General features: G+C 39.3%; 1 protein-coding gene across 1 annotated transcript in view; it reads left to right on the top strand.

The window, feature by feature from the left end:
• Positions 1-23,993, top strand: part of CTNND2 (catenin delta 2) — a 990,776-nt gene that overhangs the window by 940,246 nt on the left and 26,537 nt on the right. Inside the window, exons 18-19 of the mRNA XM_077116860.1 lie at positions 7,088-7,298; positions 12,536-12,620. Of these exons, the coding sequence (XP_076972975.1) occupies positions 7,088-7,298; positions 12,536-12,620 (296 nt within the window). The remainder of the gene's footprint in view (positions 1-7,087; positions 7,299-12,535; positions 12,621-23,993) is intronic.

Genomic DNA, 23,993 nt, shown 5'->3' with positions numbered 1-23,993 from the left:
ATTTGCAAGTATTATAACCCAAGGTAAATAAATTTCATTTCCCTTCAAGCATTCCATAACTCATTGTACACTCTTGAGTATGTTTTTTATTATTCCTTTCACATACTAGCATGCAACCAAAGATTTTTACTCTAAGCCAAGTTTACTTTCTCCCTCCATTAACAAAAACGTGCTCCGTTATCTTGTAGCTCCGTTATTAGTTGTTATTGTTTTTTTTTCTTTTACAATTGTTATACTGCGTATAATGGGTAGGCAAAATATCGGCTTCCAAAAATGTCCAAACCCTAATCCCCATAATCTGTGTGTATGTTGCATTACATGGCAAAAGGGAAGTAAGGTTGTAGGCAGAATTAAGTTTGCTAATCAGTTGGCCTTAAAATCAAGAGATTATCATGGAAGACATGAGTGAGCATGATGTAACCTCCTTAAAAGTGGAAGAGGGAGGTGAAAGAGAGCATCAGTTTGATGTGATTGGGAAGGACTCAGTTGGCAGTTGCCAGCTTTAAAGATGTTAGGAGGAGACCATGAGCCAAAGAATGCGGGCAGCATCCAGAAGCTGGAAAAGGCAAACCAACAGATTCTGCCCCCGGACCTCCTGAAGAAAGACAGCCCTGCCAGCTTGCAGTTAGTTCTCTGAAACCCCCGATGTTCTTTTAACCAGTAGAACCATAATAGAATGAATTCGTATTTGTTTTAAGCCACTAAAGTTGCCACAGTTGGTTACAGCAGCAACAAAAATACTACTGATACTATTACATATAGTATCGACTGCCCATATTGTTACAGGTTTTACACAAAGCAACTAAGTTTTGTTTCCTGAAAGGCTAGAGAAGGTTGGGAAGACAACGGCAATCTCTCTGGCATATCCCAGTACTTGGGCAGCAGAGCAGAACTCACTGAATCCTTCCTGTGGCTCACAAACCCAGATTGTACATTCCCCACAGTCCTGCACACCATTTGCAGGTCATTGCAATGCAAATGCACAGATGAACAAGACCCAAGATATGTGTCCGTTTGCACGCCTTTTCCAGTCTGTTAATTAAAGGTTAATTAATTGTGGCCAAGGTGTGTATGTGTGCATGTGTTCAGCAACTAAGGCTTTTATCAGAAAAAGGTCATTAAAAATTTAATGCAAAGAGGTTAAACAGAATAACTAAGCAAACATAATTTGCAGCATTGCATAAGACTCATAATAACCATTTCATTTTAAAACATCAATTAAAATTTAATCTGGGTGAATACCTGAATACCTATTTACATTTTCCTATTTCAAATATTTAGTGGATGTTGAAATAAAAATAACATTAGTTTAGCTAACTAATAAAATGGAACTGGAAATTTAAATAAATTAATTAGGTAATGAGGAAATAAACCTTATCTTATTTAGCATAGATTATGCTAACAAAAAGACTTAAGGCACAGTGATCAGAAAGGACACATCTCTGTTTTACCCCAAAATTTCAAATCCATATGATTTTTGTGAGGATTCAACTGAAAACAGTATGTAAATTCCATCTTCACTTAGGTACCAAATACTGAAACCTACTCAGATGTAGATTTGAGGTCCTGAAGGCTAACTATCATTTTTCCCTTGTCTTTTCTAACTTGATATCAACTTGTATCCCTTTGCTTCATAATTTTAACCTAGCAACCAAGACAATTAATTAAATTCATGGTTAAATGTCTTTGTTTTTGTCTTTGAAAAAAGTTTTTGTCAATGAAATATTCTTTAAGAGCCAGCAACTTAAAGGTTGTTTTTTTTTTTAATTGGAAATTGTTGTGTTCTGTTATTATAATTTTATATGTAAGGACTTATTTGTTTCCATAAGTCACTTAACTCACAAACTCCATTTATCAATTTTATCCAGCAAAAAAAAGGGACAGTTACACCAATTTTTTGATGCAGAAAATGTTCATATTTATGTAACAAAAGAATCTTCATTAAACTCTTCAGCAAACTGGAAAATTCAGGAATTTAGAATCAGATTTATCCCTATCTTTTGTAGTATTTTTAAGTCTGATGTGGTCTGAGCCAGAGGATAAACTTAAAAATTTATTAACACTTTATTTCCAGCACTGAAAGCTTTTTTTCCCCCCCCCCCCCCGCCTTATGTTGACCTGGTTACTGTATTTCTATGTACTTTTTAAATTTTTAACAAATTTGTTATTCTGAAATAATTATTAATTCACAGAAAGTTGCAAAACTTATCTAGAGAGGTCCCATGTGCCCTTCACCCGGTTTCCACCAATGGTTACATGTTCCATAAACATAGTGCAATAGCAAAATCAGGAAATTGACATTGGTACAATATGCACACACAGTTCTGTCATTTTAGCACATGTGTAGATTTGTGTACCCACCACTGCAGTCAAAATCCAGAACTTCCCATCAACACAGTGCTATTCCTCATGCTACCCCTTTATAGTCACACTCGTCTCCCTTTCCTGCCATCCCAAACATCAGGCAAGCACTAATTTATTCTCCATTTCTGTAATGTTATCATATCATACATGTTATGTAAGTGGAATCATATGGTATGTGACCTTTTAAGATGGGTATTTTTTCATTCACCATAGTACTGTGGAGATCCACCCAAGCCATTGCATATATTTTTCTTTTTTATTGCTGAGTAGTTCATCTATCTTCTGTTGAGAAGGGGGAAGAAAAACCCATGTATTCAAAATCTATCCAATGTTTCCAGAAGTCTGGGATTTCCAAAGATGCCAGAAGAAACCTTTCCCATGTCAACCAGCATTCTGACTTTTCCACTAACCAAGCAGTACCCTTGAATGCTTCACCTCTTTGATCTGTTTCTTCATTTGCCCTAATGCAAATATAAAGACCATGGAGTGGGTTGGCTTAATTTATTGGCTCATGGTTTTGGGGTTAGAAGAAATAAAAACTCAAACTATGAACAAGGCTTGCTTCCTCCCAGAGTCTAGCATTTAGGTGCTGGCTGTTGGCACTCGTTGGAGTTCCTTGGCTTGATCTTTGCCTCCTCTCTTTTCCAGCTTCTGTGACTTCCCAGTTCCCCTTTATAAGGCATCCAGTTATCTGGTTTAAAATCCACCTTCATTCAGCTGGGTCACACCTTCTCTAAAAATAACTCATCAAGACATCCTATTCCCAGTGGGTTTGCACCTATAGGAATGCAGATTAAATGAAGAACCTGTCTATAGGGTTACATAATTCAACCTAACATAGTCAGTAAACCAATCTTTACAATGTGGGTTTTTTGTGTGTTTTCTTCCCTTTGATGATAGAATTGTTTGTTTAAATTAGATGTCATTTTTAAATGCTCACAACAAATTTTTATGGCAAATTAAGCTCCAGAAGTTTCCCAAAAAAGAAAAAGTGCCAGCCACATTATAACCAGAAAGAGCTATCACTATCCACAGAGCAAAGATGCACAACTTTGCTTTTGCAAGGGACCTTTCACACGCTTTTTTCACACTGACCCACAGACACAGTCACATGGAAACCATCAGCCTCCTTTTTACATCTATGACCATGTAAGCGCTTTTCAGCAGAAACTCACAGGTCATTGTTGGCAGCTCCAGAAATAAAAGGAGGCCAAAGAGGCACTAAGTTCTCAGCGATGAAGAAGTGTGGACTTCCTGAGCCGGGGTTATTCTCCATTCCAGCCAATTTTTAAGCAAATACCTTTTACTCTGATCAGTTTGAGATTTCAGCTGATAGTGGTATACAAGACCAGCTACACAAAAGACTCTGTCAATGATTGAAAGAGACATATAATCGGTGGTAGGAAGGGACCCTGAAGTCAGCATCTTGTAGAGGGCAGGTGGTTAGATCATAAAACCACTGCTCAACATTATGGCTACCGATGGGGAAATTAGGCGGTAGTGCACAAATCAATACCAGGCCCAAGTGTAATACAAAAATAGAAGTAGAAATGGTCACAAACAAGACTGAGAAGCAGAAGCTGCCAGCAAAAACAAAGCTCTCTTGCCCCATCATGAAATTCACCCTAACGCTTGTCTGTGTAAGAGCCCTACAGGGAATTCCTTTCCTGAGCATCACAAATCCCCTGACTGATTCTGTCTGGGCACCGTGGTGTGCTGAACAACTGAAAATAGAAAATTTCGGGGAAGAAGCATTAAGAAGAGAAAATAATTTCTGCTTGCAACATTTTCAAGATGCTGAATTTAGAAAAATGGCTCACCAAATACCAAATGCAAGCATTTAGAGGAAATACAACACATACACACACAAACATGCATACACACCAGCATACTAAAGTTACCAAGTGACAGGTAGTCTATCCATGATCAGGTAAAAGTCATTTTCTCATGAAGGTGTTAATACCTCTAAGGGTTGTCTCATATTAGTATTGAAAAAATCATAGATAAGGTTATTTTCATTAGAGACTAAGTAACTTATGAGAAATGGCCCAAGGTGGGGAGTTGAGTGAGATAGGGTGACGTGTTTGTTCTTATAGTCAGTGGTGATGGTGAAGTTGTGATTCTTTGTGGTTTAACCTCAGGAACCCTCATGCTTTTCTTTTCTATGCTGTTACTACATGAGAGTAGGTCATGAAGGCAGGGCAAGGTATCTGTTTTGCTTTCACAAATCAAGGTATCCTTTGAACTAAGGTGAACTGTTGGACTGCTTGTCTCTCTATGAGATCTTCCCTATAATGTTTACTAATTTTGCAAGTTTTTCTTTGTGCAAAAAAATAAAATAAAATCCAACTTGTTCATTATCATTAAAGATCATCCATTCCTGTGGGTTTGGCCCCATTGTAGATAGGACCTCTTGATGAGGTTGCTTTAGTTAAGAAGGTATGGCCAACCTCAGTCACATCTTCAGATTTTTATGATTCAATTTTTAAAATATTAGCATCAAGAACTTAAAAATATGCTACAACCAAATCCTCTCTCCCTCCTCATTTTTGCTTTTAACCTTGAAAATGCCCAAGGTCACCAAACCAGTGTTCCATACTCAGCATGCCTCTGTGTGCTCAATAACTGAAATCGTTCTGATTCTGCTGCTCTTTCCCCATCACTTCCCCTAGAAGGTTAAAAAAAAGGGGGGGGGGGGGGATGGAGAGGGCAATTCCATCTTCTCACTTCTGTGTAACTCAAATTTCTCTACTAATGGTTTGTGGAGGCTAATGAACTGATAAAATCCCCAGCATGCTGAGGAGCTCAACAAAAGTAAATTCTTAGAGTTAAGTCTGTGTTAATGATAAATAGATAAAGCAAGTTGAGCAGAGAACTATCCATGTACAAAGTGTCATTAGAAAATAAATATGCAACACTGGGGAGCTTTCAGGCAAGCTGATTTTGTCAGTCTTTTCCTAAGCTATCATCAAGTGAATGAGGATTCTTAGTCTTTCCTATTTCAGTAATTTAAGCATCAGCATTTTTTCCCCAAGCTAAAATAAGCTGCCTAGACATAGGACAAGAACAGATATCAAAATTGAAAAGGTCTATGTTTTATTTATTACTGCCTACTCCCTTGGGTCTCCTTCTCCTACCCTCAGGCACCATACCCCAGAGAATTAGACAGCAAAAGAGGATATCACTTAGAGATAACACCTGAAAGTAGGATATTTCAAATAGCTTTTAGAAGCTAGCCAAATATATCTCATTGGGGGATGGGACACAAGAAATTTAGTTTTGGACACTTGCCAATACCATCTAAAATTTTTAAAAACAGCCAACTTTGCTACAGGCATTTATTAAAGTACCTCCAGAAGTAAATTAAAGGCACAGGCTTGGGAGCTGTAGGTGGGATGAATTAATTGTCCTGCAAGGTTATTGGTGATGCTGAAAGTGCTTTTGTAAACTAAAGTACTCCATAAATATGTCATGCTAAGTACCTTTATCATTGCAAGCAGCAAGAGTAATAATGATAAAGTGAACTAAGGAGACTGATTTGAATTGTGTTATTTTATTTTTTCACACACAAACATGCCAAATTAGTAAGTATTATCCGGGAGAATCGTATACAAACAAACACTCCCCCTTTACCTGCCCACTCTGCATCCCCTTTACTTTTATTTCCTAGGCTGATCAAGCAAATACCATGAAACAGATCAGGTTCAACAGTGGGAATTTATACATCCACAGTTTGAGACTGGGAAAAAGTCCAAATCAAGGTTCATCAAGGCAGTGCTTTCTTCCCAAAGACTGGCATTCTAGGTTTTGGCTGCTTGTGATCCTTGGTCCTTAGTTTGTCACATGGCAATGCATATGGCAGCCTCTTCTGGCATCCCCCTCCTCTTCTGGTTTCCATTGGTTTCAGGTTCTGACCACCCCTTCTGTGGCTTACTCTCTCTGTGTCTGAATTTCACTCCAGTTAGAAAGACTCCAATGATAGGATTAAGACCCATTCTGATTGAGGTTGGCCACAGCTTCTTAACTAAAGTAGTCTCATCAAAAGGACCTACCTACAGTGAGTCCAAACCCAATTTAAGAATGTGTTTTCTGGAGTACATACAGCTTCAAACCTCCACCAACACCAAGTTATATATTATTTGTATAACCTGTCACCCCTGCTTTAAGTGTTTATCTTTGCTTTACAAGGGTCAGAACTCAGAAATCAGATCCATCTATTTATGACTTGATTCTTCCATGTTAAATAGTACAGGTCCCAACACAGCTGCTGTTAAAGTATTAATGAGGTTATGGGAGAATCGATGTGCTTCTTCTGAACTTCTGTGATAGCGAAATCTATTGAATCCCTGGTCTTCATTAATTGTGGAATATGAAATGCTTCCCAAGAACATACTCATTTAATCTTCACGACATCCCGCTATAGTAGGTTCTTGTTTTACAGACGAAAAGCCTGAGGCTTAAAAAGGTAACGTAACTCACCAAGAAATTCAATCCCACGTCCATCTAGCATCAAAGTCCATTCATCCTCCGTGATGAAATCCTGTTTTCTCTCTTTATTTGTTCAACTTTGCCCAACAGAGACTATTCCATGGTGGGAAAAAGGCAATGTCTCGTTAACACAGCTTCCCGTATTCTCTTTTCCTCCCCTGTCCCCACTTCTCCCCCTGCCTTCTCCCTCCAACGAGACCTCTTTTCAACTCTTCCTTCATTTTCTTTCCCAAAGGCAAGTACGCCATGCGAGACCTGGTCCACAGGCTCCCCGGCGGGAACAACAGCAACAGCTCAGCGAGCAAGGCCATGTCGGATGACACAGTGACAGCCGTCTGCTGTACCCTGCACGAGGTGATCACCAAGAACATGGAGAACGCCAAGGCCTTACGGGATGCCGGCGGCATCGAGAAGTTGGTCAGCATCTCCAAAAGCAAAGGAGATAAGTAAGTTAGTGGTGACTGTCCTTCTTTGCAGTGGTGGAACCAGACCTGGGTGTGGCTGCTCTCCTCTGAGTTGTGGGAAACACGAGGGAGTGTTGCCGAAGAGCTCTGTCCTACGGCAACCAAGACAAGGAAGACAGCAAATGGTTTCTGGTCTCCCCACCCTGCAATGGAACTAATTTTACCAGCAATGTTGATGTCATAGATAACTTGTGACACGGTCACTGCTGTGACATTGGTATTAGAGACTTGACAATCTGGCATGTGTGTGTGTTAATAGTGCTCCTTCCACATGGAATAGGCAACTCGCTTAACCAGGATATTTACGGTATTTTGAGTAGTTGTCCATGTGGTTGCAAGCACTTGCGCCAATGTGCATGCCTCCTTTGGCTCTGCACATCTGCAGAACTGCATAGCACATCACCATGCAAGATGGATAAGGGCAAAAATGGAGTATATTGGAGTAAAGTAGAACCAGATTCTGAGCCAGCATCCTCCCTTATTGGCTGCCTGATGTGGCACTAGTGATTTAATTTAACAAGTTACTATGCCTGTACTTTCCCACCTAAAATTGAGGGTGGGGCTTCCAAGAAATCCTGAAAAAAGTGATACTTAAAGGATGACTATACATTTCCCAGGGAGAGAAGCAGCAGCAAGGAAGGAGGAGGGCATTTATGTGAATGGAATTGAAAGAGATGGAATTAAAAGAGATAAGGCTCAGGGTTAAAACAACTGCATCACCACAAATAGAAATGTCTCTCCAATTTGATTTTAAAATCCTACTGTACATACCAGAAAAAATAGCAGCACATGACAGAGTGTCAGTTTATCAGTGAACTGTCAATTTTATGAAAACGTTCACTAGCCTTAATTAAAATTTCGTATCCTGGAAGTCCCTCAATGTAATCAAATTAGATTAAAAGGTAAAACCTTTTGTTATCAAGGCTGTAATTCTTGACTTTCCATTCCCTACCCCTCCGCCCCTTCCTTGCCATGTAAACGCTAAATTTTCCTTTTGTTATCAGTCTGTGAGGATTTCACTTTGAGACTTTTTGGAAATTCTATCTCATTATTATTTCATTTAATTCAGCATATTAGCATAATATAAAAAATGTTTCAGAGTTTCTGTTTAAGCACCCTGAGACCTCCAAACAGGCTAAATCAAAAATTCAATGCTAGTATTTGAATATTTTTCTTTGTCAAGTAGAGAAGCCCCATTGGGCTCATGGGTAATAAATGCACAGTATAGATTGTTGGCTCGAATTATATCTTATGACATTGTAAGTTGCAGTTAACACTAGTCTATGTAGAGTGTGAGCCACTCAGGTTTCTTCTTTATATTGCTCCAATAGACCTTAGAAATCTCTAACAGAAGTGTTTATCTATTTTGAGCATTTAAGAGATCAATATGTTAGTGTTTTTTAAGAAAACACATATACACACTCACAATAAAAACAGTCCACCAAAGACTGTGCTACAGCATGAGTCATTCAAAGATTAAAGTATGCTCACTGAGTTATAAGACTAGGGAGCTTGGGGAAGTGGTTGGCATTTATAATTCCTCCCAACTCTGAGAATATCCCCATTTCAGCAAGAATCACTGAATGAGCCTGAAAGGAAAACATTACTTTTATCAGTCCTATGGCTCAAGATAACTACTCGGTGAAAGTAATTAAAGATCATTTGAGAAAATAATACCTGAAATAGTTTACATCCCCATTCCAATCCAGAAAATGATGCTGTGATGTCTGACCCATCTTGATTATTGAAATGAGAAAGAACTTTTATTATAGATGTTCTCATAAATGCCCTTTAATTTAGCTGAAAATTTATTTTTTGGATAGTCACCTGTTTCCGTCTCATTGTTTATCTGGTTTTTTTCTAAATGTCAATAGCCTGGATTTATGAGTTTAATAAAATGTGTAGCGCTGGATGAAATCAAGCAATCTTCACAGTTATAGTTCTGCTGCTTCATCAGTCTCATCCATTCTGTCATAGAGTTTATTTCTTTTTTATATGGTTACTCATTTGGGGGGCAAGACAAGGTTTTTATACCTTCAGATATTCTCACAATTATCCCCTCATCTCCCACCTATTCTTCAGTTTGCTTATTGCTTTTCACTGCTCTTAAAATGAATCCAGGAGGGCGGGCCAGGGTGGCTCAGCAGGCAGAGCTCTCACCTGTCATGCCAGAGACCCGGGTTCGCTTCCAAGTGCCTGTCCATGTTAAAAAAAAAATTAATCCAGGAGAATTTCCCCAAATCTTAGCACTGAACTCACCATTTGTCACTCATTTCAGTTATAGCATTGGACTTAGAGACTCATGAGTCTCAATCAAACAGAAATTCTTTAATGAAAATAGAATTTTAAAAATTGCAAATGATTTCATCATTTGAAATGGGAGCCATATCAACTCACACTTGTTCATGTGTAAAATGTTTATAAATCTGTGCTCCCTAAATCCTTAAAATATTATTTCTGGAAATAAGTTTAATCCAAACCTGATTTTTATTTGGGTAGCAGAAGAAAGCCCAGATGGGGAAAAAAAAAATGTGCCCAGTTCTGATTCTCTATTTTATGTATTTATATATTTTATTTCTAAATAGACCCAAGCTTACGTATGCAGTGATGTTGATGGATCTGACTGGTGACTTGTCAATCACAAGCTGTGTGTGCAAACCACCAGAACTTGCAAATGCAACCGCCCGGACGGATGTTTTCCATAACAGCCCAGCTGTGTTGCATAGGGGCAGTGGATTCTACCATTGAAAATCCTCAGCTGTCCTTGATCTCACAGCTCTGGTGGAGATCCAGGCATCGCAGAAGCATTATGAACTCTTCTAGGAGTCTTATAATCACCATTTGAAAGTCTTGATAACTTATTCTTTTCACATCATTTTAAACACACGTTACGAACATTCTGCTCCATCCATCTGCTTCAAAAGTACATTTTTTTTCCATTTTAACAGTTACACAGGAAAAAGTGTTGAATGTGTCCCCGTATTTTGTCATAAGACAGAAAAGCTATTAACAGTCTCAACTGCTACTTGTCAGCAAGGAATTGTGTATTATGGCTTGGGTTATAATCACTTGTCACTTTAGAAACACTGAGTTGTTACAGTCCTTCAGTCAATAGGTATAGTTTTTCAAGTAGATGTTGCTCCAATTTCAGTTTAGTGAATGGATCAAAATTAAAGTCTAAAAAGAAAGCAATGTTTCTTTGACCTTCAAGGGTTATTTTAATGCCATGATGTATTGGTATTTTAAATGAGAAGTTAAAATCTGCTGTTCATTAGAAATTCACAGGCTTTACCTATTTGGTAACTAAGCAAGGAGCAGAAGAAAATTAGTGTCAGAGGAATTTTTGCATATGAAATGTTTCAAAAACACTCATCACTACTCTGAATATTTATGTATCTTACCCTAGAGGTGCTTGACTATTTTCATGGACAAATATCTAGCAAATAAAGATTAAATACAGCAAAATGTAACACTAATCTTTGTTCAGCATGGACACATAAATGTATTTGTCTCTGTATCCACGAAAAGATCTAAAACTCTGTCTTTAACCCCTATGCATTCAGTATTACATTGAGTACAATACTATCATAAATTGTCTAATCATTTAGCAACAGTTGGTTTCAGAAAAAGAAATATATACGCTACTTTATCATATCTATTCTTTCATAGGGAAACATTTTTGGAATTTTTAAGAACAGTTTAAATTTTTTCTATTAAAAACACATAAATTAACCAATAGATTTTCAAACACAACCAAAGTTGAATTCCATCCCAGTAATAATAGTAAGAGTGGGTTACTATGGACTTTAAGTAAGTGAATGAAGAAACCTTAACCTTACTTGGTCTAAATTATAAATGTCAAATCCCCAAAAAAAGAGTAGCCATTTTATTGAGCATGTGTTAGCATGCCATAATTTCATTAAAAAATATCTATCCTTGCAACATTCATTTACATAGGCTCTCAAATCCAACCTCCCATCTAAATATCTACTCACCTCTTATTTCAAAGGTCACTTTATTTCAAAAGCTTTCTCGGTCAAGGTTCAGACATCCCCTGCACTGGGTGTATGGACATTTGCACCCACCAGCTTTGGGCGTTGTCATCACATCAGGGTCTGCCCCAGTGGCTGTGTCCTACCCACTTCGGGACTCACCACTCACATGGTCCAGGGGTTGGAGAACTGCAGCCCAAGGGCCAAATCCCACTCTGCCTGTTTTTGTAAATAAAGTTTTCTTGGGACACAGCCCCATTTATTCATTTATGCATTTATGGTGACAGCTTTCTGGTGTAAAAGCAGAGGTGAAGAGCAGCGACAGAAACTACATGGCCTGCACAGCTGGCACAGTTACTCCCTCGTCCTGCACAAACCCCAGCTTATATGGCGGTTCCTAGAGTTGTGCAGCACAGCGCTCCATGCACCCGCCCCAGGGGCATAAGAGTCAGCAGATTGGTCAAAAGTCTGCCTGACCACTGTTTGAACTGACTTCCAAGAATTTTATCAACATGAATTTATCGACTAAGTCTCTGTTTTGAGATGCAGATTGGCACTAAACCTTAAGAAGCAAAACATTTAGCTACATTTTCCAAAGGATTTCAAAGGCATGACTCAATAAAATGATAAGCAAGACCCGCTATGGTCTAGAGCATGGAACTTTTACTTGTATGTAGGGTTTTATTTACAGATGTGTGTAAATATGCATTCCTCTATATAAATGTGTGTGTGTGTGTGCCCATGTGTGTCAGTGTGCCTGCATGTCCACATTCACTGCCCAGGTTTTGTACTTGGCATCAGTAGCAAAATGCAAGCAACTTCCTCTTAGCATCCAGGCATAGGGGGCCAACCCTGGGCTTCAGGAAGGAAAACGAGTATCTTCTTTCTTAGTACAAAGGTGTCACACAGCACTGCCTTTAAATCCCTGAATCTAGCCCTTCCTGATCACTATCATTTGTCTTCTTTCTTTTCCATTTTGTAGTGAAACACTAAATCTGCATTCTGACTAAATACTACTAAACACTCGTATGTTTGCATTTTGAAAATTCTGTGCCCAAATGGTTAGAGGTTCCTGGACATCTTGATGAGGGTGAGGTTGGGGACTGGTTGAACAAATCCTTTGCACTCACCAGGGTGTTTATTTTTGAGGTTTCTTGACAAGTCATAGTCAATTGGGAGCCAACTATTCAATTAACCCTCTGGCATTTTGTGTCTTTTCCTCCTCAGACACTCTCCAAAAGTGGTCAAGGCAGCATCTCAGGTCCTAAACAGCATGTGGCAGTACCGAGATCTGAGGAGTCTCTACAAAAAGGTAAATCTTTAAGATTTGCTTTATCTTCTTGGCTCATGAGCTACACAAAGGCCCTGAGCCCAAAGACAAAGTTTGGCCATAGTGAGACTCGTCTGACAGGCTCAGTAATTGAAACACCACTAAATGGAGACTCACTAAGGTCCCCTGAATATTTTCTAAGACCATGAACTTTTCTGATAGGACAGACCTACACTCATAGTGTCTTATGCTAGATCATTTCATGTAAAAGAAAAGAAGTTTGTTTTCCTGTGCTTCTATGTTCTATAGTAGACAAAAGAATGATGGACTGCGGGGTTTTGCCAAAAAGAAGTGTAAATAAATGTCAGCAAGTAATTTTGGGGAGGAAACTGTATTCATATATATAAAGCAATTCAGGAAGCCCAGAAGTATAGGAGTCTGGGGACATTTTGAAGAAGACCCAGCAGCTGGACCCACATCCCTAGCCCTTTAGACTCACCTCATTACAACACCAGGAGAAAGGCCTTATGTTCCTAAAAATGATCACAGGACCCAAAGGAGAGAATATCTGCATCTACAGAGGCAGACAGGAATTTATATCATATCCATTTCAAAGGATGGTTTAAACAGAAAGTCTTAAGAGGAAAATGTTACATCTAGAATTTTTGGCACTACAAGTCGTTTGTAATGCTGCTAAATAAAGGGTGCATATCTCTTTGGGGGTGATAAAAGGAGAGAAATCCTTCAACGACATCTTCCAGGGTGGTGGTTGTTTGTTGACCTCATGAGCAAGTGTGGGGAGTTTATTTAAAGGATTGATGAGCCGTGACAGATTTGAGTTAACAAATGGGGATAGAGAACACCACTGATATGTAGGGAAGATAGAGTAGATGTGGATCTCATTATAGGGATTCAGAAGGCAGCTTCTATCAACAGCTGCCGTAGTCATTCTTTGTGAACAAGGCAAGAGAGAGCCAAAGTCATGGCCGTCTTCACTTCCAATCCAACAGCCTTAGCATGTAACCAGCTGACAGAGAGTGGGGATGGGAACAGTAGCAAGAGTCTCACATCTTAGGGAGTGAGACCCATCTTGCCAGAGGGAAAACTTGACTTTTGTTACACCGATGGGAATAAGCAAATATTTAATAACTAAGTCGTAGTTTATTTCTAGATTTTTCCCAAGGCCTACTTCCCTTAAGTGTTCATTATTTTGCACTTTATAAATTTAACCTGTATATTTCTCAATATTAAGTTTCCTATTCCCTAAAAAGAGGTATGTTTAAATGGAAACACAGATTGCAAAATTAAGATTTAGACGAGTATTCCAGATTAATTATATCCTTTTGTAAGTATTTTGAACATTAGGGAAAAACCTCCATATAAAATGTTTTGGGTTCCATTCCACTTTGCTTGGAATTCATGACTCAGGATCCCTACTTATTTTCTTCTTGGGCTCCTGCAGGAGCCAAATGAAGTTTCTCCTAGGAAAGGGTCCTTGGGCTAAATGGGCAGTCGAACATGAAGAACACACTATAAATTAGAAAACAGCCAGCCGTTCTGAATCAGTGGCTCCAGAAGCTGGCTGAAATATGACTGCACTTCCCTCGGATCCCAAACATTTCTTCTTTGTGGAAATACACTTTCTCCTACATCTGTGCATTGAAGGGAAACATCTTTTAGAGAGTTTGAAAGTTATTTGTTGAATAGTAACATGAGTTTTCCATCTTAGTTTTTTTTTTTTTTCTGTGTTGGTAGTATAATTCAAGAAGTGCAATTGTCTTTCTCTTTTTTTTCGAAAAAAAAAAGATGTGTTGGCAGGAATTTAATGGAGCTAAAATTTATGAGCTGAAGATGGTCTAAAATGTGCTTCATGTGAGGAGAGTCAAGGAAGGATGGGCTGGAGAAACCAGTAGTGATATTATTAGTTGAACCATGATTAAAACATACTGAGAAAGAGCTTGTCTTAATAATTTCCAAATTATGCAGTTGTTAAATGAAACAGGGATTTTTATGTTCAGTATCATAAGTGCTGCTATTAACAAAGCTCAAAATTCAAAAACAAGCTTCCCATTTGAAAAGTCTTTTGTGAAAACATCATACTCATTCATCATTATGAATTGTTTTTAATCAACAGGGACATAGATTTCTGTTTTCATCCTCCTTGACAATTTATATATCATTGAAAAAAAGTTTGACCCATATCTTTTAGTTATCCATGGTTCAAACCCATTTATTAAACACCTGTTATAGGCTTAGCCAAGGAAGAATTCCAAATAAAACATAAGATATGGAAAGTAGCAACTGTGAGTAAAAATAAAATTATTGGCAATTTCATTTGATTCTGAATAATTTGCTGTAGATGTTAAGGGCTGGATTAAAGGAAGGAAAATCCTAGAGCAAAACACGGAAGTGCTTCTAGGATTTGCATAATTAGGAGAAAGAGGAAGAGGAATTATGGGTAATAAGAAAAACAGGAAAGAGATGGAAATTGAAATGAGAACAACATCTACTGGACAGTATCAGGGGTCCATCTGTCATTGGCTTGTTTCCTCGTCACACCCAAGCACAGAGGACAAAAATCTCATTTCACTACCTCAACTACTTTATTTTACTTAGAGAGATATATCGGAATATTCTACTGACTGGGTGTATTGACCAGTACAAAATTATGTTTGATTCATGACACATTTTCAGCCAAAACATATCTGTAATATCTGAATCCTCAGCTTTAGTAAGTCCTCACCTTCTTTTTTACTTCTGTTTTGTTGTTTTTACATTCTGTTTTCTTGCCTAAGGAAAAAACAAATAGCTGCAGAATAATGTTATCACATTCTCAGGCTAAATAATGCTTCAGCTTTTTAATCCCAATCCTTAAATTTAGATAACCACAAATAGAACTTTAAAATTTCTTTGTCCTATGCATCATTTCTTAAAGGCCAAGAAGGACAGATACGGTGTAGAGAAAAGAGAAGCACCAGCAAAAAAAGGACTTGACTTTTTAGAAAAGAGGTCATGGACATAATTTGATACTTATCTTGGGCTGTGGTGGGAGACTGTTGAGTTTGGCTGGCTTTGGGAGAAAGGAGATACATTTTGGGGAAACATAATCATAGATTATAGGAATCATTGGCTACAAACCTTTGTATAATTCCTTTAGAATCTATTCAACATCACCAAAAATAGTTGGTTTGGTTGGGAAATAGATTAACTGCTCTAAACAAGAGACTCAAAAATGTAGGAGCGCAGATTTAACAGATATTTCTTCCCATCTCATGGAACCATACCTGGTTGGGCAGGTGGCCCATGGCCAGTGGATGATCCTGGGACCCATCTTTCTCTGTCCTCCATGGGATGTGGGTCCTTCCCTGCATGGACAAAGCCAGCTTGCTCTTTTCCCTTCTCATTCCAGCCCATAAGAAGGGGTGGGCCAGGAGAGCAAATGATGCCCTTGTGAGGGAAGTGATGCAGAAGCTGCTGTTGTCAATCTTCTCAAAATCCATGAGCAAGAACTTAGATACATGGGCACATCCAGCTGCAAGGAAGGAGGGGAATACTGGGTGGCCATGAGCCCTGCCAAAACTTTGTGACTGGGAGGGAGGTGGTTGTTTTACTGAAAGAAGAAAGGCAGTATCAGCTCCAGTAGTCATTTCCTTTTGTTCAAATATCTCTAATGTTAACTGCAGTCGCTACCTAATGGGGCATATTATTCCATTTTAGGGCAGCAGTGATGGTTCAGAACTTCTTACTTGTATTAAGCAAAAATCTATCTGCAATTTTGGCTCCCCAAAGCAATACTGAAAAAGTCCAATTTCTCTTCTCTCTGCACAACCTATCCAGGTTCTTTAACCTGGCCATCATGTCTCCAGCCCTTCTCTAGATCAGATATGCCCAGTTCAGATAGATCATGCTGCCCACCACCTTCGCCATTGTGACCACACTTTTCCTGGTTGCAGGCAAGTTTGTCAGCATCGCTCTTGTGGCACACCAAAATGAATATCTTTCCCCAAGTGCATTTGAAGCAGAGAGTAGAGTAAGACCATGCTTCCTGTATGCTGGCCACTCAACTTCTATTAAAGAAGCTTAAGCTCAAATTAGTGTTGAATGTCCACAGCTCTTCAAATGAAATCAGATCCCAACAGGCCTACCATCCACTCCTGGACTCAGCTCTTCCTTCTGCAGTTCCCGACTCAGTGATTAGCACAACTCTCCACCCATTACCCAAGCCAATATCCAGGCATCATCCCTGCCTCTTTCCTGCCCTCATACACCCACACTCCATGCACCAAAAAATCTGGACTTATACCTCCATCCACTTCTTCCTATTTTCACAGCCATGAGCAGTTGTCTTGTCTTCTGGGGTATTGTCCTAGACTCCCAACTGCTCTCTACCTTGCCCCCTCCAGTCCATTCTCCAAAGAGCAGCCAGCATGAACTTTCTAAATCCCAAACCTGCTTAAATTACTCTTTGGAGCCAAACCTTTCAGTGACTTCTCCTTGCCCTTGGTACAAAGTGTGAGCATCTTAGCAGAGCCTCTCTTACTCTTAGCCTCATACCTGGGCATTCTGTGACACTGTAGTTACCAGTTTTAGTGGGCGCTCGTGTTCCAGGTTCACTTTTTCTCCCTCTCCCCTTACCCTCCACAGATTTTCCAGAAGTCTGTCCCTCTACTACTTCCCCACCTCCACCCCCTTGCCTATCTAAATCTTCATTTTTCCTGACATGCTCTAGATATCACCTCCCCTGAAAGACGTTTTTCTGACCCCTCCCCAAATCTGAGCTAAAGGCCATTCCCCATTAATCTGAAATAATTGTAGGGCAGATTAGTTTGAATGAACAAAAGAAATTGTAATGCGAAGTTGCAATGAATTACATTTAAGTATTAAGAAGAGCTTGAGCCAACAGCCAAAACTGTTGTATCAGGGGCTATAACATTTAATAGCTAGATAAGATTTATTTGTACTTTTATTAGAAAACAATCTCCTTTTTTGGTTCAAAAATATACTGTGGCAGGATTTGTACTATGAGATTGCTCTGCAAGTAACTTTCATAAAAAACCCAACAACAGACTTGCTACAATTGTACCTTGCCACAATTACTATCAACTCCTGATTAACAGAATTCTTAATTTAAGCAATGTCGTAAATGTTTATCATAGAAAATTAAGAAATTTTGCCTGAAAGAGACTGCATTACTGTGTGTTGGGAAATAGAAATGAAGAGATCTTTAAGGAATAAATGAGCTCCATAAACTAGATGGTTGTAACTTTTTTTTTCCCCTAGTAGTTCTTAGTTCACTTGAACTACTTTGATTACTGTTTTTCAAACTTCTAAATTCCCCTTTTGGAAACCAGTGTCTGTAAAGGCTTTAGACATAACCCTCAGCTTAATCACATGGAAAATTGAAGTTTATCTCATTACCAGTTGATGCAGATTGCTGTTTTATTGGTCTTCTTAAGACTTTAGGTCCATGTCCAATTTCGGGTGGCTTTCAGAACTCAAATTCAGTAATAGGCTTTGGTTTTGAAGGTTATGTGGCTCATTTTCCTTTCAAAATTTTATTTTAGAAGTCACTTAAAATGTAAGCTTGTTTACCACTTGGACTCGAATTTGAATAGGATTTCATGCATCATTTGGGGGCTTTGAGTTACAGTGTTTTTTCAATTAGAGTTAAATAGTACCATGTAATTTTAATAATTACAAAATGCATGTAAGATCTCCATCTTTGCTTTCATGTTGGGGCAATATAGCCTCTTATGAAAGAATTACAACTGGTATGCCTGACTACTTCATTGGCCCATGATTAATTCCTTTTTGGCTGGGGTTTGCCACTAGTCAGGTTGCCAGCCAGGACGTTCTGTCACCTCCCTTGCATCTGACTTGCCACCTCTCCTCCTCCATTCACCACTTCTTCATGTACCAGTTCCTAAAAAATGTTAGCCCTTAAAGCAGAACGCATAGAGTTACTATGGAAAAGGACAGGGCAGTCCCCATTGTAATGTGGGGGGAGATGATTTTTCCAGCGTTTATCTTATAGTTCAGAGCCTCATTATTTTGCTCTGAGAAATTCAGAGTGTTTCAGTAACAGGAGCATCTACTCAACCTCCCTTGACTGAATTAAAATTTTTAGTTCATAAATGCAGGGATCAAATCAAAGACAGGTCAGACATCAGGATCAAATTCTCATTGGCAATCAGTGGAATTAGAAGCCAAACCTATTCTCCCTGGTTAATATTCATGGCCCAGTGTTTCTGTTTTGTTCCTATAGCGTCCCCCACTCCCCTCCTCACGTGAAATATGGGTATCTTGCACCTGGAGCTCAAGCCCTCAATGAATGCCAAGCTGTCTGTTCTTGAAATGGAGCAAGGTCATGTTTCTCTGGATAGAGATACTGTGTTTGCTGTTGCCAATTTCATGAGAGGAACAAAACACAAGCCCAATCTTTCAAGAGCCTTCCTTTTATGTTGGAGAAGATAGGCTGTTGCACTGCACGTAACATTCAGCAAATGAATAAGGGACTTTGTGGGGAGTGGAGCCATGCCCTTCCTGGCTTGTCTCACACAAGGACCTCTTTTTCCAGTGCTGTTATATTCATTTAACTGGATCATGCCAGTATTGCATTCACAGAGCAAGAAGTCAATAAGTAATTGTGAACAGGTAAGATAATGCCTGCAGACTTTCTCAGATGTCCAGACCACAGTAAGTGAAAGAGGAGACACAGCCCCTATGCTGTCTCTTACTACCTGTAGGAGATTGGCCATTACACATAGTCAAGCATAGTTCTGGTCTACGGCAAATTGGAGTTCATAAACTCAAGTTTAACATCCATCCATCTCTCTCCACAGTTGGACATTTAAAAAACATTACTGGATTCCAAAGAGAACTGGAGACATAGTTTGAAATATTTTCAAGAAAAAAACACAACATGGTCAAAATTTTGATCTTTAAACTATGCAGTAAGAAGGATGAGACGTATTCTGATTCTTCTTCTAATATGTTCCCATTTTGAGAGTTAATAGATTTTACTTTCCAGGCATCTAAGATAGTGATGGGAAAGCAGTAACGCTTCTATAGACATAAATTACTGGATTGAGAGCTGTCATTTTATCAAGGAAATTGCTTACCAGGGATGTATATATCTTTTTATGCTGTTGGAAGATTCTTCACCAAGAAATGATTGGAAGAGCATGAAGACTTTAGGGTCAGATTCTAAAACAACCCAAATCTAGTGTTGTCAAGATTTACAATTGTAGCTCCTCAAGTTCTTTCTTTTCTAAATCACTTGATGTCAAGTTATGGTGCAAAACTAAAAGGCTGAGGTTAAACACAGCTATAATACTATCTCCCCCATAAATCTGGGCATTTACTTGCTGATGTTTGTATTGACATATAAGGTCTTTCTTCATAAGGTCTCCCGACCTACCTGAGACAATTCTCAGACACTCATCATATGAAATCTGTCCAAAAACAATGAAAAAAACAGAAACAGAAGCAAAAATCAATTGTGCACAAGTGGAAATCAATGTGCATGGCAGTTGCTAAGCAAGTGACTAAGTTATAGCTATTGCTGGGATAGATCCCAAAGTCAGAGGAAATCCCAGTAGCATTGCCAAAACTAAATATTTCCACCATTCCTCTACTCTCTAACAAGGTTTGCTCACAACATCTTAAATCAAAACCTACTAAAATACTCCAGACACCAAAGGCAAAAAAAAAAAAAAATTGATCAGTAACTAGTCAGCTTAATGTAAGATTACAACCATTCTTGTTACTTTGGGCAGTTAACTCAAACTTACCCCTCCTCCTTGAGTGGATCCCAGTTGATGGAAAAGGTTATATCTGTGAGAGCCTTCATTTGCTTGAGTGAAAAGAGTGTGGTCAGTTTCTTCTTTCTTCCCAGCTCCGTCTCCTCACCCTCTCACAAGCTGTTCCTTTTCCACTCCCACACCAGCCTACCCCCCACCCAGGTTAAGCTGTGGTGGGGAATGAGGATCAGAGAAAAGGGTGATGCCAATTCATATGTCTCCTGGTATCTGATGCAGTCTGGGAGGTGTGCATTGGCTAGCTCCTTAATATCTTCAAATATCCTATTTATAAGTGAGTTCACACCCACAGGGCCAGGAGTTGGGACCTGAATATGCCTTTTGTGAGGGACATGATTCAATCCCCAATAACAGGTCATTTGGAATACTGCAGAAACTTACTTTGCCATCACCTTTACAGGTATGAATGGATGGTCTTATACTTCACAGAATATGGGGCAATGGGGCATCTATTAGTCTCTGCCTTAGGACCCTAGCCAAAATGGAGACAATAGGGAAAATCCCATTTAGTATCCTCTTATAGTACCTGTTACAGTTTGTTAAAGCTGCCAGAATGCAGTATACAAGGAAAGGGTTGGCTTTTTTAAAGGGAATTTATTAAGTTGCAGATTTACAGTTTTAAGGTCATGAAAAATTCCAAACTAAGGTATCCAGAGAAATATACCTTTATCTCCAAAGAAAGGAGCTAATGAAGTTCAGAGTTTCTCTCTCAGCTGGGAAAGCACATGGGAATGTCTGCTAATGTTCTCTCCTGGTTTCTTGTTTCATAAAGCTCCCCAGAGGTATATTCCTTTTTCATATCTAAAGGTCTCTGGCTGTGTGGGTTTTGTTGGCTCTAAACCTTTTTCCAAAATGGTTCTCTCTTAAAGTGCTCCAGGAAGCAAACCCACCTTGAATGGGAGGAGACACATCTCCATGGAAACCATCTAATCAAAAGTTACTATCCACAGTTGGGTGGATCACGTCTCCACGGAAACAATCCAAAAGATCCCATCCAACATATTGAATGAGGATTAAAGGACATGGCTTTTCAGGGGTATGGGACAGTTTCAAACCGGGACAAATGGGGATTTTTTTCACTTATAAATTTACAGTTCTAAGGTTGTAAAAATGTATAAATTAAGGTATCAATACAATACCTTTTCTGAAGAAATGCTGTGGCATCCAGGACACCTCTGACACATTGGAAGGCACATGGCCAGTCTTTGCTGGTACATTTGCTCCTGGGTTTTGTTGATTTCAGTTTCTGGTTCCTGTGACTTCCTCTCTGAGCTTTGGTGGGTCTTCTCTTAGCTTCTCTGGGGCTTTTACTCCATGAGTTTCTCTTAGTTTCATGTCTTAGCTTTTTTGAGCTCTCTAGACTTCTTCTGGATGCCCTTCATCCTCTTATAAAGAACTCAAGTAAGGGGATTAAAACCTACCTTGAATGAGCAGACCACATTTTAATGGAAACAACCTAATCAAAAGGTCCCACCTACATGTGTCTGCAATGAGAGGACTGTATTAAAAGAACATGGCCTTCAGTGGCAAAATGCTTGCCTTCCATGTGGGAGACCCAGGTTCAATTCCCAGACCATGCACCCCCAAAAACAAACAAACAAACAAGCAAAAAGAACATGGCCTTTTCTAGGGTACATAACAGCTTCAAACCACCACAGTACCTTATCACAGAGATTTAATCATCTACAAGTTTTCCACTAGTCTAAAAATTACATCTGATAGACACAAAATAAACACAGCATTAAAAAGATAGTTTATTACTCTCAATATTAGTTTTCTTTTGTTGCTGTAACACATTGACACAAACTTAGTGGCTTAAACAGCACAAACTTATTATGTAGCGATTCTGTGAGATAGAAGTCTGAAATGGGTTCAGTGGGCTAAAATCAAGATGTCGGCAGGGAAATCCTCCCTCATGGAATTCTAGGGGACAATCCACTTCCTTGTCTTTTCCCTTCTAGAGAATGCCTGCATTCCCTGGCTGGTGGCCCCTTCCTCTATCTTGAAAACCAGCATGAGGCATCATGTTGTATGTGCAACTTCACCAATACTCCTTTGAATATCCATCACCAGTGTTCTAGTCTGCTAGCTGCCAGAATGCAATATACCAGAAATGAAATGGCTTTTAAAAGGGGAAATTTAATGAGTTGCTAATTGACAGTTCTAAGGCTGAGAAAATATCCCAATTAAAACAAGTCTATAGAAATGTCCAATCAAAGGCATCCAGGGAAAGATACCTTGGTTCAAGACGGCCGATAAAGTTCAGGGTTTCTCTCCCAAGTGGAAGAGCACATGGCAAACACTGTCAGAGTTTCTCTCTCATCTGGAAAGGCGCATGGTGAACACAGTCAGGGTTCCCCTCTCATCTGGAAGGGCACATGGCAAACACAGCATTATCTGCTAGCTTCTTCTCCTGGCTTCCTGTTTCATGAAGCTTCCCAGGAGACATTTTCCTACTTCATCTCCAAAGGTCGCTGGCTGGTGGGCTCTGCTTCTTGTGGTTATGTCATTCTGCTCTGCTCTCTCTGAATCTCTTTCATTCTCCAAAATGCTTCTTCTTTTATAGGACTCCAGAAACTTCTCAAGACCCACCCAAATGGGTGGAGACATGTCCTCACCTAATCCAGTTTAAGAACCGATCTTGATTAAATCACATCTCCAGAGAGATGATCTGAGTACAGTTTCAAACATACAGTATTAAATAGGGATTATTCTGCATTTATGAAATGGGATTTAGATTAAAACATGGCTTTTCCAGGGGACGTGAATCTTTTCAAATGAGCACACCCAGTTTTTATAAAATCCACGTTCTTGAGAGATCCCACCATGCTTTCATTTATTAAAAATGCTTCTACAGTAATTACCAATTTGTTTCAATTCTGAAAATGATCTCAAATCCATGCCTCCTTAGTCCTGTACAGAGAGGTCAGGCTAGTGGCAAAAGAACAGTTTTCAGGCTCTTTCAGTTTTACCGGTTGAACAATATAAGGAACAATAACAGCCACAAAGGGAAGCAGTGAAAAGATCAGAGAATGTGCACACATCTCAGATGCTTCTTGTAGATTCTTCTTGCCCTGTTTCAGGGGTTGCCCACAACAGGTTGTGAGTGGTCTGATGAATAAGTGTGATGCCACTCACATTGCACATACTGTCCCGCATGTGCCAGCCATGCTATACTCACTGATAGGGCTCCATTTAACCTGTCACAGGTTTTCTGCTGGCAAAATCATAACATCAAAACATTTTTAAAAGTTTTTAAATGCACATTCTTCTGGCTTTCCTCAATGCCATTCTGTGCTATAATATCCTCTTCATCCTATTAGTAAATGGCCATCCCTGGAAATGGCACACATCTGTCACCTCACACTCCCTGAGCTAGATCTCTATCGCATGGCCATATGAAACTGCAAAGGGGGCTGGGAAATGTGGTCTAGCTGTGTGTTCACAAAGAAAAGCAGATGGACTGGGGAGACCATGGAAATGGATTTAGCATTCCCAGCCCCTTCCTCCTTTATCAAACACTCTTCTCCCAGGCATTTCTGTCACCATTCTATCCTGCCTTTTCTCTTTCCCTGCAATTGCTCCTTCTTAGTCT

The sequence above is a fragment of the Tamandua tetradactyla genome, chromosome 9, assembly GCF_023851605.1.
Source record: "Tamandua tetradactyla isolate mTamTet1 chromosome 9, mTamTet1.pri, whole genome shotgun sequence".
Taxonomy (NCBI): Eukaryota; Metazoa; Chordata; class Mammalia; order Pilosa; family Myrmecophagidae; genus Tamandua; species Tamandua tetradactyla.
This window is presented reverse-complemented; position numbering and strand designations above follow the sequence as displayed.